At 38.0% G+C, this 17,437-nt stretch overlaps 1 protein-coding gene across 7 annotated transcripts in view; it reads right to left on the reverse strand.

Moving 5' to 3' along the window:
• Nucleotides 1-17,437, reverse strand: part of LOC130920055 (myosin-10) — a 69,006-nt gene that overhangs the window by 39,535 nt on the left and 12,034 nt on the right. For 2 of the 7 annotated variants that reach the window (XM_057842890.1, XM_057842893.1), the window contains exons 4-13: nt 8,987-9,014; nt 7,766-7,868; nt 7,542-7,571; nt 6,893-6,910; nt 3,973-4,065; nt 3,750-3,813; nt 3,563-3,661; nt 3,215-3,358; nt 2,845-2,940; nt 568-686 (exon numbers count right to left, since the gene is read on the reverse strand). In XM_057842890.1, coding sequence (XP_057698873.1) covers nt 568-686; nt 2,845-2,940; nt 3,215-3,358; nt 3,563-3,661; nt 3,750-3,813; nt 3,973-4,065; nt 6,893-6,910; nt 7,542-7,571; nt 7,766-7,868; nt 8,987-9,014 — 794 coding nt within the window. Of the gene's footprint in view, nt 1-567; nt 687-2,844; nt 2,941-3,214; nt 3,359-3,562; nt 3,662-3,749; nt 3,814-3,972; nt 4,066-6,892; nt 6,911-7,316; nt 7,383-7,541; nt 7,572-7,765; nt 7,869-8,986; nt 9,015-17,437 lie in introns of those variants that run through there. The other 5 variants (XM_057842891.1, XM_057842894.1, XM_057842892.1 and 2 more) reach the window with 3 other exon arrangements.

Raw genomic sequence — 17,437 nt, forward strand, 5'->3', positions numbered from 1 at the left:
AGCAGTGACTTCGGTTGAATATCTAATTCTGTTAAATATCACATTTTTTGGACTATAAGTCACACAAAAGTAAGTCTCACTGGAATATAAGCAAGTCAGTAATGTAAGTTTTTTATTTTATTTTATTTTTTTAAACCTGTTCTGTTCAGCTGCTTAGGCGCAGAGAAGAGGAATCTGAGTGTCCTTAAGGTCTGAACAGTTTCATTCATTAGGAGAAAGCAGCGAATGGGAAGGAGTTATGGGGGACAGAAAGGAGAAGAAGAAGAGGGGAAAAACAAACAACAACAAATACATTTTTACACGCCTATGCTACCTATGAACATAGTGGTGCTATCGTTAGCTAATTATATTTACCCGTGGACACCATGTCCATGAATATAAGTCACATTGTTGATTGGAATTTTAAAATAGGTAACATATTAGAAGTGATGTTTGTTTTATTTAGTGGGTAACACTCAATAGCTCATCACACCCCTACATACTGGACAAAAGCTACAATATGTGTTAAGCCATCTTTCTCCTATAGTTTTAGTGGTGCTGTAAAAAAGAAAAAAACAGAAGACCAACCTGCTCTTTGGTTTGAGCTTTCTGGACATAGTCTCTTCCCACTTTGATCCTTGGTGAGAGGATGGCCCTGGTGAACTCCATGACACTCATGCCCAACAGATGACACAGCTTCTGAGCAGCTGAGAAAGCAAAGTCAAGAAGGAAAGAATAAAACCGACATTATGGATTTTACTCTGTGTGTTTGAGAAATTGACATGACATTTAAAAATGGATTAAATCTATTTACATCCAGGTTTTTCCTCAAATTGTATGGCTGATTTCACCTTTTGTATAAAATATAAAGCAACTGTCTGAAGATCACGTGGGAAAAAAAAAAGTCTAAATCAGGGGTCGCGTTAACCGAATATTTTCCGTCATTGACCGGTTTTTTAAAACGGTGACGGAAAAAACTGAAGTCCATCCGTCATTTTGACAGGTTGCAATTCACACCCCAGACCACAGGGCGGCGAGTGAGCATATTAATTAGCTATTGTCTCTCTTGATGCATGACGTCGTTGGCCTTACTCGGAAAAATGTCAAGGCAACTGAGTGTCCGAAGTTTCTTCAAAAAGCCCCAAAACGACGATGGTGTTAATAAAAGAGGTGAAAAAAGAGGGACTGATGCAGTGGAGGATGAAGGACAGCCTCTGCAGCAATCCCACTTGAGACATTTGATTATGCACAAGCGGGCACGCAATGGCGTACCGCACGCAGGCTATTTTTAGACCGTGACGTCGCATTGTAAAGCGGAAGTAAAGCCGAAGTGGGACATTTATAGACCCACCCTCGCATAGACCCAACGTAAAAAGTGCTACTTTTCTCCGGTAATCTTTCAAAAACGAACATGCCGATCACGCATTGCTTTTTTGGAACTTGTAGAAACGACTCTAGACACTACGACACATGAAGGATGTTTTCTTCATACGTTTCCGGAACCAAAAACTAGGGAGGAAAAAATGTGAAGACCGAATTAACTTGTGCGGACTTTAACACCAGCTCGGCGAATCCATTCACATTTCATATGCAGTAAACATTATGTTTGCTTGGCATGGTCTTTCAGAGGACAAAGAGGTAGGCCATTTTTATATTTTTAACTTATTTTTTTAGCGTAACGGTGTGCCGTACTGCTTCTGAAAAGAATTACAATGGTATTTGACTGCCACTGTTACCGTTTCTGTTATATATATATATATATATATATATATATATATATATATATATATATATATATATATATAAAACAACTTTAGTAAGGGGGAAGTGTAAATAAATTATAGGATTAAGATATGTTATCAATGAATAAATTACAAGTGTTCGTTGGCTGTCACTGAGTAGCATTTGCGATCGCTACACAAAGCTAACTAAATTACCCCCAAGAACGGTAAGAGACGTAGGACCACCAGAGGATATATAAGAAAGACAGGGCTGATGGTAAAGGATAGCTTGTTGAAACAGGAGAATGTCATTGTCAGTCGCGTCGATAAAAAAGCTAAAGCTATGCTTAGGTCGGCTCGTAGCCTACCTACTGGGGCCACAGTCAGCTGTTTTTGTCACTGCGGAGAAAAAGTTACATATTCATCTGCTTGATGTGTGATGGCACGGTGTGGATTCTCTGTTAAGCTTGTTCGGACAGAATATTAATTAAAAATGAATGAAAACTAAATACTAGTGAATATGTCATTATTATCATTTTTAAAATTTAAGTGACGGGTAAAAATAGATTATGACCGGATTTTTATGACCCTGTCAGTCAAAATGACAGACAACGAAAAAGTCTAGCGCAACCTCTGGTCTAAATCAGACAGAGAGTATGGGAATATTTTGCGTAGTTGCATCTTTGGCACTCGTGGCTTGGTCTCTCATTGTGTGCGTGTGTGTCTCGCTCGCTTCATTTTAAAAGGACAGCTATGCACAGCCACATTTGGAGGAAATGGGCCCCATTTCCTTTCAGGAGTAAATCTTCAGAATGATGTGCTATAATAGCAGGTTGACAACGTTTGAGGAAAGTCCATAAATCCACATCCTGTGATTCTCCTCACACAGATCAAAGTGTGAAAGAGACTACAAGATTAAATGGAAAGAGGAAAAGACGGGAACTTCTAGGTACAGCCCGTGTCAATTTATGGGAGGAACACTTAGTTGAAGGCAATATCTGTGGTCCCTGAACTGATTTGTGTGTTCCAATTTCCAGCCTTTTTTAAAATTATCTTTACTCAAAGTACTGTATGTCAATCCCTATACCATTAGAAACGTGTTGGGAGAAAATACCAGCAAAAATGATCTGAGGAACATATTTACCTGTATTATCAGGCATGGAAGCCTGGTCAGTGTTCCTTTCCTTTTTAAAGATAATGTTTCCAAACTGTAGCACCGACGACACCACTTTCAACATGGCTAAGAAAACAAACAAACAAAAAAGTAAAACATTACAAATTATGCCTAATGTTTGTTTCACATCAGTGTGGTCAAATAGTCAAAAGGGAGTAAAAAGAACCAATTCGTGAATCATCTCAGACATCATCAGGGTTTTTTTTAATTTATCCATTGTGTATGGCCTTTGTCTTCATTAAGATTGCATGGTGAATATGTCACATCATTAAATTGCTCAAATCACTTTTCTTCTATGTCTTGTTGATGGTCACCACCACTATAACTAATGGACACTTACCCAGTATCTCCTCATGGGAGAAGCTCATAATGTGCATGGCCTCCATGGTCTCATGGAAGTTGTCTTTATCCTGCTGTCCTGGGATTGGGATGTTGCCATTGGACAGGAAACGGTAGTTGTTAAATCCCTCCAAAAGCAGGTCAGCTATGAAGGTAAGAATGCAGTAATAAACCTTCAGAAACACTGATACAATGGGGATGCCAAAAATTGGCATGAATTAGGTCTGGGTTCTCCTTTACCCCATGCACCAACGCTATCCAAGTTTTGATCAGTTTCATCCTTATTGTATACAGTATACTTTAAAAGTATAAGAACCAGTGCAATTGAGTATCCAAATTATATACTCACATTTGAGGTGTTCTCCGGCTCCGGCCAACAGCTGGTAAAAAATGTGGAAGGTGCGCTCATCTTTGGCTTGGCGGATGGCTCTGGATTTCTCCAATAAATCTGAAAGCCAAATGTTCAAAAAGAAAAAATCTAAGCATTTCACATCTGATTTCTTTCCTACAAGTATGATGATAAAAAGGATATGTACATGTTTCAATGTTGGCCCCAACAATATAGCCAGTGACATCAAAGTTGATGCGAATGAATTTTCCCTGTAACAGAAAGTACGAGTTTTAGTCCACAAGCTATGCTCATCAATGGTACCAACTTACCGGTATTTGGAATATTTGTACTTTGTTATGAAACAAGGCGATGACATTTTGTGGTCCTTTAGAATTAACTTTGCACGATAAGAATAATTTCACACTTACAAAACGTGACGAGTTGTCGTTTTTCACAGTCTTTGCGTTCCCAAATGATTCGAGGATGGGGTTGGCTTGTAAAAGCTGACGTTCCAGTTCACCCTGTAGGAAAAAAACATAAGGGTGTTACAGCGATGCTTTGTGAACACTTAATTTTAAAGAACAACAAGCACAATAATGACAAAATAATTGTGTGTCGGTGATTTTCCAAGAAATAAAAAAGGCTCCATGCAGACAGGCAGCAAACATCTGGATGTCATGTGTTTTATACAGGCAGGACAGACACATCGACAATTTGTAAGTAGACAAAATAGAGCTAGATAGATTTTGACAGCAACATGGGGAGTAAAAGGACAGAAATCATTAAATAAACAACAAAGGCTGATTGAACATTATTGCATAATGTTTTACATCCATTCAGATTTGGTTTTCTGTACCAAAACGCAATTACCGGGTAATAACATAAAATTTAAAATTAGATAAAAAATGAAATATTTACTCTTTTAGATATTTTGTACCTAATGTAATTGAACTAAATATTGAACTGACTAAAAATGTCATAATTATCCATGACTGCAGATTTTACATAAGCATTGTTCAAGGTAATGCTATTCTAATTTCTTACCAATCGTTTCCTTGTCAGATAATTAGTATAAATTAGCAAAGAAATTATTTGAGATCAAAAGAAAATGGTTGCATGAAAATGTTTTAACCGGAACTCTGGGGCAACGTGTACACGATGTTACCATTACAAAGGTGTTTTGATAGTGGTGTTGAGCTATTTAAACAGTCTTGCAATTTTGAGTGCATCTGTCCTCTGAACAGTATTTTTTTTAAATCGGATTGCTTTCTTTATATCTATTACTGTTGCTTGAATTGGGCTTTTAAAATATTCGGGGAGGGCACAATAAAAAATAATTAACAAGAAGCTATCTTAGGAAATGTATTTTCTGGCTGTCTTTATAGACAAAAGAGATTTTTTCCATGAACAGGCTGTTGAAGTGGACACTTTGGAGAAGCTAAATAAATAAATACCCGAACAGAGCAGCTGTTTAAACATGTGGCACATTGACTGTTTCCAACTAAAGCCACATTATGTGTTAAATCTTAACCAGAGAATAAAAGGAAAAAAAAAAAGAAAAGAAAAAAATGCTGAGGGAAAGACATTTTTTTCCTGCTACATTATTTCTGGAGAATATATTTGCCAAATTTCAAGAATAACTGACGAAGCTCAAAGGGGCCGTTTTTCCACAAAGAGTAACATGACGGATCAGTGTTGAGGCATGTGATGTCAGACTTGGAAGGAGGGTGTTCATGCTTTTAATTGAGTCTTCGAGCAGCTGGACTTAAGTGTGACACTGGCCAAAAGCTGGTACAAGTCCAGTTATCTGTTTTTATTTAACTCAGCGATCATGTGGTGCAGATTGGGATTGTGAATTGGAAACCTCTACTCAAATGTGAGTTTTTTTTCTTTGGCTTGCAAAAAACACAGACATACACACACACACAAAAAAAAATCAAGCCGATTATTAAGCCGGAGGGGGTCCACTTTAGCTGACCCACATTTCTGATGCATGGGAGTTAGTGATGTATCTGTTAATTGGCACAGCCACCCATAAGTGACTCCAATTGTTGTGCAGATGCTACTGAATTGTACAGCCATTCCTTTTGAGGTTTTTATTATTCAATAATTTTTTTGCATATCTCTGTCTAAACTACAACTTTGTACCTGACTGCAGCACAGCCACTTTTGGCATGTCATAAAGAAGACTGGACAGATTGAGAAGAGTCAAAGAGGATCAGTAAAACTGCTCCACTAAAGCTTTCCAGTTGAGGATGTGTACTCCGTGGTCAAACATCTGCTCCGTAGGTCACAATAAATGTTCACTTATTTGAAGAGCAAGTAGAAGTCAACTCACTGAAAATGGTTAAAAATAGTTAAATCTGCTCAAGACCAAGTTGATGTGAGTAGTTAGCTAGATTCATCTATAGGAAACAACGGCGATCAAGAAAGTCTTGCTCCCACAGTGATCTAACCTTAGAGAGTCCTAAATAAAGGTCCACGTTTATGTCAGCTTTCCTTTCCAATGATAGGTACATATTGTACTATAAACCAAATTTGTTTGCCTGTCAGAGCATGGCTGAGTACAGTTTATTGATATGTATTGATTAAAAAAAAAAAAAAAAAAAAAAACACTTAACATTTTATTTGGGGGCGAAAAGGTTTTTCAAAGAATGACCAAGTACAGTGGTGAATGAGTGTGCCTTCTTGTACCATTAGACGATGTATGGTTACAGTGATGGGCAAAATCAAGGCACCGCTGCATTCAACAATGCAGCAGCGACATTTATACAATTAAATCTTAGACGACGCAGCGAACAACTAAAAGTTAAAAATCAAATTGATTAAAAAATATAGTGAAACCGAGAAAATTCTTACAGATTTTAGCATGGGAAATAATTCATTTTAATATTCTAATCTCTATACAAGTCCACATTTCAACACTTTCAAAACTTTAATGACAAATCAGGAAGCATAAAAAGTGCTTCTCTAGAGTCATCAAAATGTGAAAATAAGTTAACCAGTAATTAAAAAAATATTAAACAATTAGACTTTTGAGGTTCCACTTTAAACATGATTGATTAATGCTGTAAGAGCCATCGAGTACGTATATAAAGTAGCTGCTGTGAGCCGAAAATTCCACTCATTTAGTGAGCACAAGTACAGTTTCATGCTGTGCTGGAAATAAAGGACAACCACCGCAAGTGAATGGATGTGGATGAAAAGCACCTATAGACCAGCCGAAGACCAAATATTAAAGTGTTAATAGCCTTTCTAAGCAAAGTGTGGTGGAAGCAGAGCTGGTATACCCAATCCCATCTTTTATTTTAAGCAAGGTAAGCAGGTGAAAAGCTACTTTCTACTCACATAAAAGAGGCCTCCACTCTGTAGGACATGGGGGTATTCAAGTGTTATCATCACGTAGAGTCAAAATTTACATCAACGTCATGTTTTAAACAACCTAACATTCTTGGAAACCAAATGAATTATAGTGAAAATAACAAAAGAGAATATGGCCTTACTAGCTTTGCAGACTTCAATAACCTAAAGTATTGTTGGTGTTTTGGACGGTCAACTTGAAATGTTTTTGAATATTGGTTGGAAAAGAAACCAATAAAATACTTAAAAACGTACATATGATAACAGCATTAACAACAACAAATAAAGACAGGTAGTCAAGTATATAACTACATATTGGTACATTCACATAGACAATAGACTGTATGTACATGAGACACAATAATGGAATTTTAAAAGTACATGCCATCTTATATAGAAGTACTGTACTTACAACTGCATTTTGTGTCTGAGAGTAAAAAACAAAATGAACAAGAAATTCCATGTTTCAAAGTTGTCCAACTGGATTCAATGGTTGTTTTGATTCCAAAACTGATTATTTTCCTCCAGCTAAGTGTTGACTGATGTTTAAGAGTATTTGACCAATATAATGAAAGATTGTTTGAGTGTTGCATGCGAATAAATGAAATAAAGGTGCATAATGAAAATAGAGACTTGCCTGCAGCTTCATTGGTTTAGGAGATTCTGGCTGTTTGTTACAAATAAACAAATTGCAAAGTGTTAGAATGCAAGCATTGGCCCCTGGCCATTGGGGGTTAACTCATTCACGATAAGAAAATCTGAACCCAATAGCAATCTCTGTATGTATATCACTTACTTATGTGTATATCGATTTAAATTGTTTAGCTTTCTTTAATAGAACATTGCTCAAGTAATACTCACAGGAATGTTGTGATCTTTCCTTCCTTTGTGGGAGGAGGCAACATGTGCTAGGTACTGGATGACCTTCTTTGTGTTCTCAGTCTTGCCAGCTCCTGACTCTCCGCTGTGTGTGAAACAAAAGTAATTAGATAAAGCTCAGATCAAGCTTTGCAAATCTCCCATGCTGGAATGAACTACCAAACTATGCCATCTCAGCTCTGCTTTACAAAGAATAACAACGAAGCAAAACTCCTCTTAACAATAAAAATAGCAAAAACAAAAACGAAACACTTCTCTATGAACTTGATGTATTAGTCTAAGCAAGTTGTAGTAAAATAAATGTCAAGCTCACGTACAAAAAAAAAAAACAGGAAGCAAAGTCTCTTCAATCCTGTAAACCCTTAAAAATGTTTGAATTGAGGGACAGCTGAGATTTTAAGCATGTCTGGGGTTTTAATGTAACTGCAAATTAGCACATGCCAAGAATGCACAAAAAAGTTGGACTCTAAAGGGTGAGAGAGAATGGGTGTCGATATAAATACAGTTGAAGCAAAGGTAACAGTGGAGGGATTAATCTCAAGGCATCACTTATTAAGAGTAAAAGTATTAAGTGTGACATTCCACATGTAACCATTTCTTGAATATAATGTATATATTTCTACTTCAGAAAAACCTTTATAATATGGTTGGACACATAATGCAACCGATGACGACAAAATTAAAATGTGAAAACAATAAATTCTCATTAGTGTTTGTAATAAGCACCACTGGTTTGTAAAACTCAATTTCTCACAGATTGTGAGATTTTTGTCTGATGCAAAATGTTGGAAAACAAATGTTGGCTGGAAAAATCTGAGTTGGTCGAAAAGCAACTACAGTTTGGTATTTGCGGTCGATGTAAAAATGGTAGGACAAAATAAGACGCCTCTATTTGAAGAGCAGGGCTGTGGCATGGTTCAGGTCTTGATAACTGAAATTTTATCAATCTTCATTCCTGTCATCTGTACGATCTTGATTGTAAAAAGGCCAGAGGGCTTTGTGACAAAAATTTAAAAAATGTTTTTCCTTCAAGGAAAAACAGTCTAGTCAGTGTCAAAGGCACCTGAGGCAACAGGAACTTGTGTGACACTGGCTGATTTCACTAATTATATGGCTGCTACTTTCAAATTCATCTGTGTTCATGTACATAATTGTTCTAGTTTTATTCCGTAAGATAAAGTGTATAAACCGTAGTGGACTCACGTGCAAAGAATGGACTGGTCCTCTCGATCTGTGGTAAACAAAGAGCAAAATACAAGGATAAGTCAACCTCAGCTGTCTGTCTTTCATGCTTTTGTCATTGGCACTTAGACTGAGGGCATTAACAATTACAACAGTCTGTGTAAAGTCTAACCTGCAGTTTTCAGAATTGAGGGATGTCAGAGGTTTTACAAATTATTACAAATTTTATTATAAAGTAAATATGTTTTAAAGAAGGAAAACTTCATAGGTGTCCGTTAAAATGGCCCTTCGGAGTGGCACTATGAAGCCAAACAACTGCACAAGTGAGATAAGACTACTGGAAAGTCACATTCAGAACAGTCGCATGAATGAAATAAGCACAGTATATATTTTTTCCCCCCAAAGAGATAAGGAACAGCTTGAAAGCATATACCATTTTTCTTCAAACTGTATTTCTTCAGACAGTGACAAAAAAAAAAATGTTTATTTAATGAAATATTTAATATTTCGCGAAAGGCTATCAAATAGATGCTGTACCCTGAAATATCTGGCAATCCCCTCCAGGCCACTTTGTGAGGTCATTTCTTCAATTTTTAAGAAGAATACCACATCAGAGTGAAGATTTTTTTTTTTTTTTTTTTTAATATTCAAAATGGCTAACTGAGTAGCACAAAGATTAGATGGGGGAGGGAATCCCTTGACTCACATTGGTCACATTCAATGGAAATTCTTGCTTGACCTCCATAAACATCATAAAAGGATTGTCTTATCCACATTTTCTAATGCGCAGTGAGTGACTCAACTGAAGTTATGAGTTAGACATAATTACAGAAGCAGAAATGGTTGGCAGAAAGAGTAGTGGAACCTTCGAGGGATTTCACTGGCTGGCATGAACTCAATTTAAGCAGGATTGATTTGAAAAACACTTTCACGGAGTTGTGTGTATATGTCACATATTATGGAGATGTTGAAGCAGTGACAGCTTGACACTGGCAGATTGACAGAGGTAAAGTGCAGACTATGTGGAAAGGAATCTGTATGAGGACACAGCTGGAAGAATAATCAGGGACAATCTGGATTTCCTGGCGTTGACTGGGAACTTCCTGCAGTTAAATTCTGTGACAAGGGGGTGCGACCACACTCTCACCTATAGTATTTGAACTTTTCCCAATACCAGAGTTTGCAAGAAAACAGATACATTGTGAAAGCTTCACAGTGGTACTTTAACAAGTCCATGCATCACACCAATGAGAGCACAACAGACCCCCCCAACAATATTATACAAATGATGAATGTTTATGAGTGAATATTTAGTGAGGTGGAAGACTAAGTGAACAATTCAACAAGGCGAAGACTAGCATATTATCTTTCCCCAGATTAAATATTCTTTCCATTGCACAAATGAAAACACATTCATTATTTGTTTAACAGTATATGACACTAAGCCAGCTAGCTACATACAGCATATACTGTAGCTGCTAATGCATAGGTAGTTCTCAGTGTACGGTCTGTCAATACTTGATTGTTATTGCTCACATCAGCATTCTTATCGGAGATAGTCCATATATCGTAGTTGTGAACATCGGTGAACGTGCGTGAACAAACGTAGCTCCGGTCATCCTTGCAATGGCTCAAAACATATGGGTCCAAAAGTGCACAGTGAATGGATCCAAATTGCTTGATTGATGACATCTATGGAACCCATGTGCAATGGGCCGAATGATTGAGAGCAAAAACCAATCAGATGATGAGGATTTACCCAGGTATTTCATAATGTGACCTAGGACCTGTACAGTACAATTCCTTTTAAAACCGTTTTAATCTTGAGGAGATGAGAAAGACTTTCTGATCCAACACCAGGTTCCACCTCTGTCCTGTCAAAGTAAATAATCTTCAGCATAAGCCACCATGTTCCTCTTAAATTTATCCATAGTATAAATCAGATGGTTACAGAAGGTTGTTCGTAGTGAAACATCAGAGCAGGGATATATCAAGGAAAAATGATAAGCCAACCAATGACTTATACAGCCAAGTTTGAATTTCTCAGACACTGTTCAGTACATTTGAGCATTAACATTGAGTAGGGAAAAGCAGGAGTTTAAGGTAGTATCAGAAAAGTCAACTGGGTAAATGGTTTGTGTTAGAATGGGACATGGTTTTAGAGTTTCACACACGACACGAGATGACATTTCGAAATCAGTGAAAAACACAAATAAGAATTACCATTTTAAGAATTAGTAGAAATACAAGTACAGTAAAATAAAAAAAGAACAAAAGCAGTATGTTGCTGTTTCAACAACCCTTTTTAACTATGTTGCATCTGAAGCAGCACACTATGACCACTCAGTTATGTAGCTCCTGTTTGTCAGACTTACTGCAGACGCAGTAGAAATGGGAATCGTGTCGTTTCTCTTTCATAATCTCGAAATCTTTGCAATCGAGTCAAAAAAAAAAAAAAAAAAAAAAAAAAAAACACTCACACTAAATTTTAGTATAATGGTCATAAGGTGAGTTTGTGGGCTGCAAATGATTAGGCGACTGTGCCAGGTTCATATGAGTCGCTTAAGGCTACAGCACTTAACAATACCCCTCCAAAAGCCACAAGTGACAAGTGGTTTTTCGATTTCCCATCTGATACTCAGTACCAGTATCAGCTCCCAATAAGGCTATTTTTGGAGTATTGGACAGTAGCACATTTGGTCACATGATCGGATCCGATCCAGTATTCCAGTGTTTTCAGCACTATCGCGATTCTGGCTGCTGTAAATCAAACCAGTAGGGTAACGTTACTTCTCTTTGGAAATTAATCATAGTAACATAACATCGTATAATATTTGTAACAGAGCATTTATTTATCCGGTACCAGCAGATACAAAAAAAATATGATTTATCATTTACTAGTTGCATTATATTTTTGCATTATTTTTACTGTTCTTAAAATATGGGTTATGGATCGACAACACATATCTTGAAAAAAATCGGATACGATCGGAAGTAAAAAATCAGCATCGGGATATACCCAATGACGAGGTAAAACAGAGCAAATTTTTTTTTTAATAAAAGAGAATTGAAAATTTTGCTAAATCATGATTGCAGTTAAATAGTGCAGAAGTTTAAAAAACTGCCTGCATTTGCGGGGAAGCAAATTTAGCCACCAATAGGTAAGATTCAACGAGGTGACACATTAGTGAAATCAGCGCCACGGTAGCTTTAGCTCTACCCTCTCTCTGCTGATGCCGGCGCAGTATACTCGTCAATAGCAGTGAATGACAATCACTAGTAATTGCTTAATATAAACAGGCACCTGTCTAAGGGAGCGGTTAAGCCATCAAACTGTTGCAGATACGTCAAGAGAAAAAGAAACAAAAAGATAAAAATCATACATGGGGAAAAAAATGATTGATTTTGTATTTATGTACAGTATACACTACCTGAAAATTATTAGCTTTCACCCAAAGAAAGTAACATGTATGTGTTAACAAATATCAAAACTATAACATGACTTAATTTAAACAGCACAAAAAGCTACATCTGATTTTGCTCTTTCTTTTAAGTATTCTATTGAGTTGAGTGTATATTTTGATCGCTAATTATTGCTTGCATACCAGTAAGGACCCTGAAAGTTTCAATGTCATGGATTCGCATCGTAGCACATCTTCCACATATCAGGAAACACTTATTACTGGAAATAAGGGACTGGATCAGTCAATTGACATGGATGTCAACAGTGTTTTAAAAGTCAGAGAGGTGAATCGATTAAAATAATTTACTGCAGGAGGAAAATGACAAAAAGCGCTGGTGTCAGTAGAGTTGAGCTGGTGTGTGTCAGCCACAGTTTTAAAAATGGAAACATATGCAGCAGAGGTCTTCAGTATTTGCTTTCAAATGTGGAATTTTTTTAGGAGATGGCTACGGAATCTAATAGGGAAACCTATTTTAAGAGGAATTTTCACAATAATATTTAAAATTTCAATCAAGGTAATCATGCAAACTGAAAAAACATATCTGCTTAATGAAAATATTGATAACAAATCACGTCTGACAGGGAGTTAGGTAGCCAAGAACTGACTGGAGAAAGGAAAATAAGTCACTGACGAGGTGACCATGAAGACATATTTGGATAACATTACCTCCAATTCCTCCTTGCCACTCACAGCAGACAAAACCAACTAAAGAGGAGAAAATACTGTAGTAGGGTATGATTAATTGGCCTGGCTGAGATTAACCCATTTATAATTGAAAAAAAAAATCAAATTTGATGATTCCTTTCCCATTAGGCCAACAATTGAAACAAAGATAAATACATTTTGTTTATCATTGATGTGAATGGCATTGATATTATTACTGTATATACTAAGCACCTTCGTTGCAGGTGGCATGGTGGATAACTAGTTAACACGAACGGGCTTACAGTTCTAAGGTTGCAGGTTCAAATCTGGGCTGTAGCCTCCCTCCTTCGCACGTTTTCTCTGAGTACTACTGCCCCGCCCCCAACATTCCAAAAACATGAATGCTAGGTTAATTGGAAACTGAATAGAAATGTGAATGCTCCTCTATGCTCTTTATACACTCACCGGCCACTTTATTAGGTACACCATGCTAGTAACGGGTCGGACCCCCTTTTGCCTTCAGAACTGCCTCAATTCTTCGTGGCATAGATTCAACAAGGTGCTGGAAGCATTCCTCAATCTCCAGCAGTTCAAACCGAGCATCAGTATGGGGAAGAAAGGCGATTTGAGTGACTTTGAACGTGGTATGGTTGTTGGTGCCAGAAGGGCTGGTCTGAGTATTTCAGAAACTGCTGATCTACTGGGATTTTCACGGAAAACCATCTCTACGGTTTACAGAGAATGGTCCGAAAAAGAAAAAATATCCAGTGAGCGGCAGTTCTGTGGGCGGAATTGCCTTGTTGATGCCAGAGGTCAGAGGAGAATGGCCAGACTGGTCCGAGCTGATAGAAAGGCAACAGTGACTCAAATAACAACCCGTTACAACCAAGGTAGGCAGAAGAGCATCTCTGAACGCACAGTACGTCGAACTTTGAGGCAGATGTGCTACAGCAGCAGAAGACCACGCCGGGTGCCACTCCTTTTAGCTAAGAACAGGAAACTGAGGCTACAATTTGCACAAGCTCATCGAAATTGGATAATAGAAGATTGGAAAAATGTTGCCTGGTCTGATGAGTCTCGATTTCTGCTACGACATTCGGATGGTAGGGTCAGAATTTGGCGTCAACAACATGAAAGCATGGATCCATCCGGCCTTGTATCAACGGTTCAGGCAGGTGGTGGTGGTGTAATGGTGTGGGGAATATTTTCTTGGCACTCTTTGGGCCCCTTGGTACCAATTGAGCATCGTTGGAACGCCACAGCCTACCTGAGTATTGTTGTTGACCATGTCCATCCCTTTATGACCACAATGTACCCAACTTCTGATGGCTACTTTCAGCAGGATAATGCGCCATGTCATAAAGCTGGAATCATCTCAGACTGCTTTCTTGAACATAACAATGAGTTCACTGTACTCAAATGGCCTCCACAGTCACCAGATCTCAATCCAATAGAGCATCTTTGGGAGATTCGCATCATGGATGTGCAGCCGACAAATCGGCACCAACTGTGTGATGCCATCATGTCAATATGGACCAAACTCTCTGAGGAATGCTTCCAGCACCTTGTTGAATCTATGCCATGAAGAATTGAGGCAGTTCTGAAGGCAAAAGGGGGTCTAACCCGTTACTAGTATGGTGTACCTAATAAAGTGGCCGGTGAGTGTATATATTCCCTGTAATTGGCTGACAACCAGTTCAAGGTGTGCCCTGCCTCATGCCCTAGTCTAGCCATGGTAGATTCCAGCACCTAATGAGAAGGTACAAAGAATGGAATGGATTTTCAATGTGCATGATGAGCAGTACGCAATTTGTATTTATGCAAGGTTACAGCTCACAGCACACTTCTAAACAATACAAGTATACAAAACAACCGATTTAACCGAAAGGCCATTGTAATCCACACAAACAAAAGTCATGGTTTGATAAAAGCAGCGTAACTTCAATCAATCATTTGTATAAGAAAGTTAATGCAAACATTCAACAACTATTGCTAACAAACACACACAAAACATTGTTATTAGCAATCAATGTGTTTCTCACGTTTAAAGTCACATTTTTCCAAACAGCTGAAGAGATCATGTTTTTCTGGGGTTTCACTCTGTTGTGAAAGAAGTGGGAAGTCAATCATGAACTTATTTGCAGGTTATTCGTGAGTACATGAGCAACCAATGTAGTGACTGCATAAAGTCTGGCGTTGGTGGATATTACCACAAGAAGGTCAATTATTCAATTTTTTTTTTTTTTTTTTTTAAATCTAGAAGCTACAGTAGCTACTGTACTTGTAAGAGTGTAAGTGATAAAAAGCTGGCAGTTTCTGGCCAGCTGGGTCACCGCTTAATGTTGTCATTCGCTTCCGAACACACACACATACTTGTCTCTGAGGTTCTTCTAATTTTTTATGCATTCGCTGACCTCCAGCCCCGTATTTTTATTTATTTTTAGCAATCTCCTTCTACGAATTGCTTGCCATTTGGCAATCTTTATAATGCCTTGACGAAACATTGTACAAGTGGACGTACTTGCGACCTCTTTGATGATCCTCTCGGAGGCTTGGTCCATTTTTGAGTGTAGAGCAAGAATGTTTGTAAATGGCGGTGCTTTTGCGCTGAACCGGAAACAACATTCCGAGCGGAATAATCACAGTCCATTAGTGTCACGTCAAGACGTCAGGATTTTGTGAAGGTGCACGTCAGGCTACGGTGGAGGGTCGTAAATCGGGTCTGCCCTGCCTTGACGGCATAGGTCTGCCACAGAAGCATAAACCAGCCTGAAGATGGATGTTGACAGACAACAACCTCAGTCTCAGATTATAAAGCAGGAAGAGTCAAGGAGGGGGGTTTTCTTACTGTAACAAAGACCCCCGTTTTCACTACTGTACCTCGAGACCCTTCAAAGACTGCTCGACTTTGAGAGAAACCAATAACTCTAGACATAATATCTTTTAACACGCTTTTTTTAAACGTACAAAGCTCCTTTAGAGTAAAAAAAAAAAAAAAAAATTGGTGAAAAATAAGAGCACTAATCAACAACAGATGTGCATTAAGTTTTACTGTTTTGCTTACACACTCAGTTTGTGTTAGATAACACCTCATTAAACAGCCCATCAAGGCATTGGTGGCATTGCCAAACAGACTCCTGTTGGCAAATAACAGAATTCCATTACGGTATTTGCAAAAATTTTTTTAATATTAATAGGCATTTTTGATTAAGAGTGTTACAATATCTCAACAGGTAAATATCACAATAATTTGCAACCCGATAGATTATCGATTTGCTCCCGCCAAGTATCGATACAGTGGTACCTCAACATACGATCGCTTCGACACACGATCTTTTCGACATCTGACAAATTTTGACTCGCCATTTGTTTCTACATCCGACGACATGCTCTAAATACGGCGATCTATGAGAGCACCGCAGTTTCTTTGTTTTCCCGCAGGACGGACGCATGGCAGATTTTCTTGTCAGAGAAATCCACATGGGTTCCAACAATGTTAGTGCAGGTGGTGAAAAAAAAGGAAAAAAGGTGATGCTTACCGTTAACACTGACATAAAGATAGATATGATAGAAAAATATCAGCGTGGGGTGCGCATCCGTGATATGGCTTGCTCAACAATACAGCCGTAGACGGTCTATGACGGGCCTCCTCCATTCGCCGGTCGTTATAATTTAAGGTGGCAATTATTATTGTGGCAACATCGCCAAAGAAATCGCCAGCTTCGTCAGGTTTCTAACCATTTATTCCATGAACTTGTGCCTAATGTCCCCCGCAGCAAGTAAACAAAATGAAACTAAAAAAGGTTCACTCTGTCCAGTCTGCCAAGTGATGCGTTCAGGTACACCACACAAAAACACATTCGCCACATTAGAACCCGGTTTGTTACATTATTACAGGTATTGATATTATTGCTATTGTTATATTATTATTACGATTTTTATTCGTAATGTATTTGTTTTTCTCTTTGTAATTTATATTTGCAATGGTAACATCAATATTTATTAGGAATTTAGTGTAGGTTTCGGGCTGTGGAACAAATTCATGGAATTATAATGTATTCTTATGGGAAAATCCTGCTCGACATACGACCATTTTGACTTACAAACAAGGTCCTGGAATTAATTAACTTCGTATGTAGAGGTACCACTGCTTTTATTTGACGTATGGTGGCCATTCTACGGATGCTGTAAGCTGTTAATTCAGGCTTGTTTGTTGAGTAACTCCTTGGCAGCCTGCTGGGGGTGTCTGAGTCACGGTGAATTGCGCAGAAATTGTGTAGAGAACAAGATACACGACATGGGTTGAAAAACAGCAGTTGAGGGAGAATGGCAGAGGAACAAGTGAGAGACATAAGTTTAAGAT

Source organism: Corythoichthys intestinalis, chromosome 8, assembly GCF_030265065.1.
Source record: "Corythoichthys intestinalis isolate RoL2023-P3 chromosome 8, ASM3026506v1, whole genome shotgun sequence".
Taxonomy (NCBI): Eukaryota; Metazoa; Chordata; class Actinopteri; order Syngnathiformes; family Syngnathidae; genus Corythoichthys; species Corythoichthys intestinalis.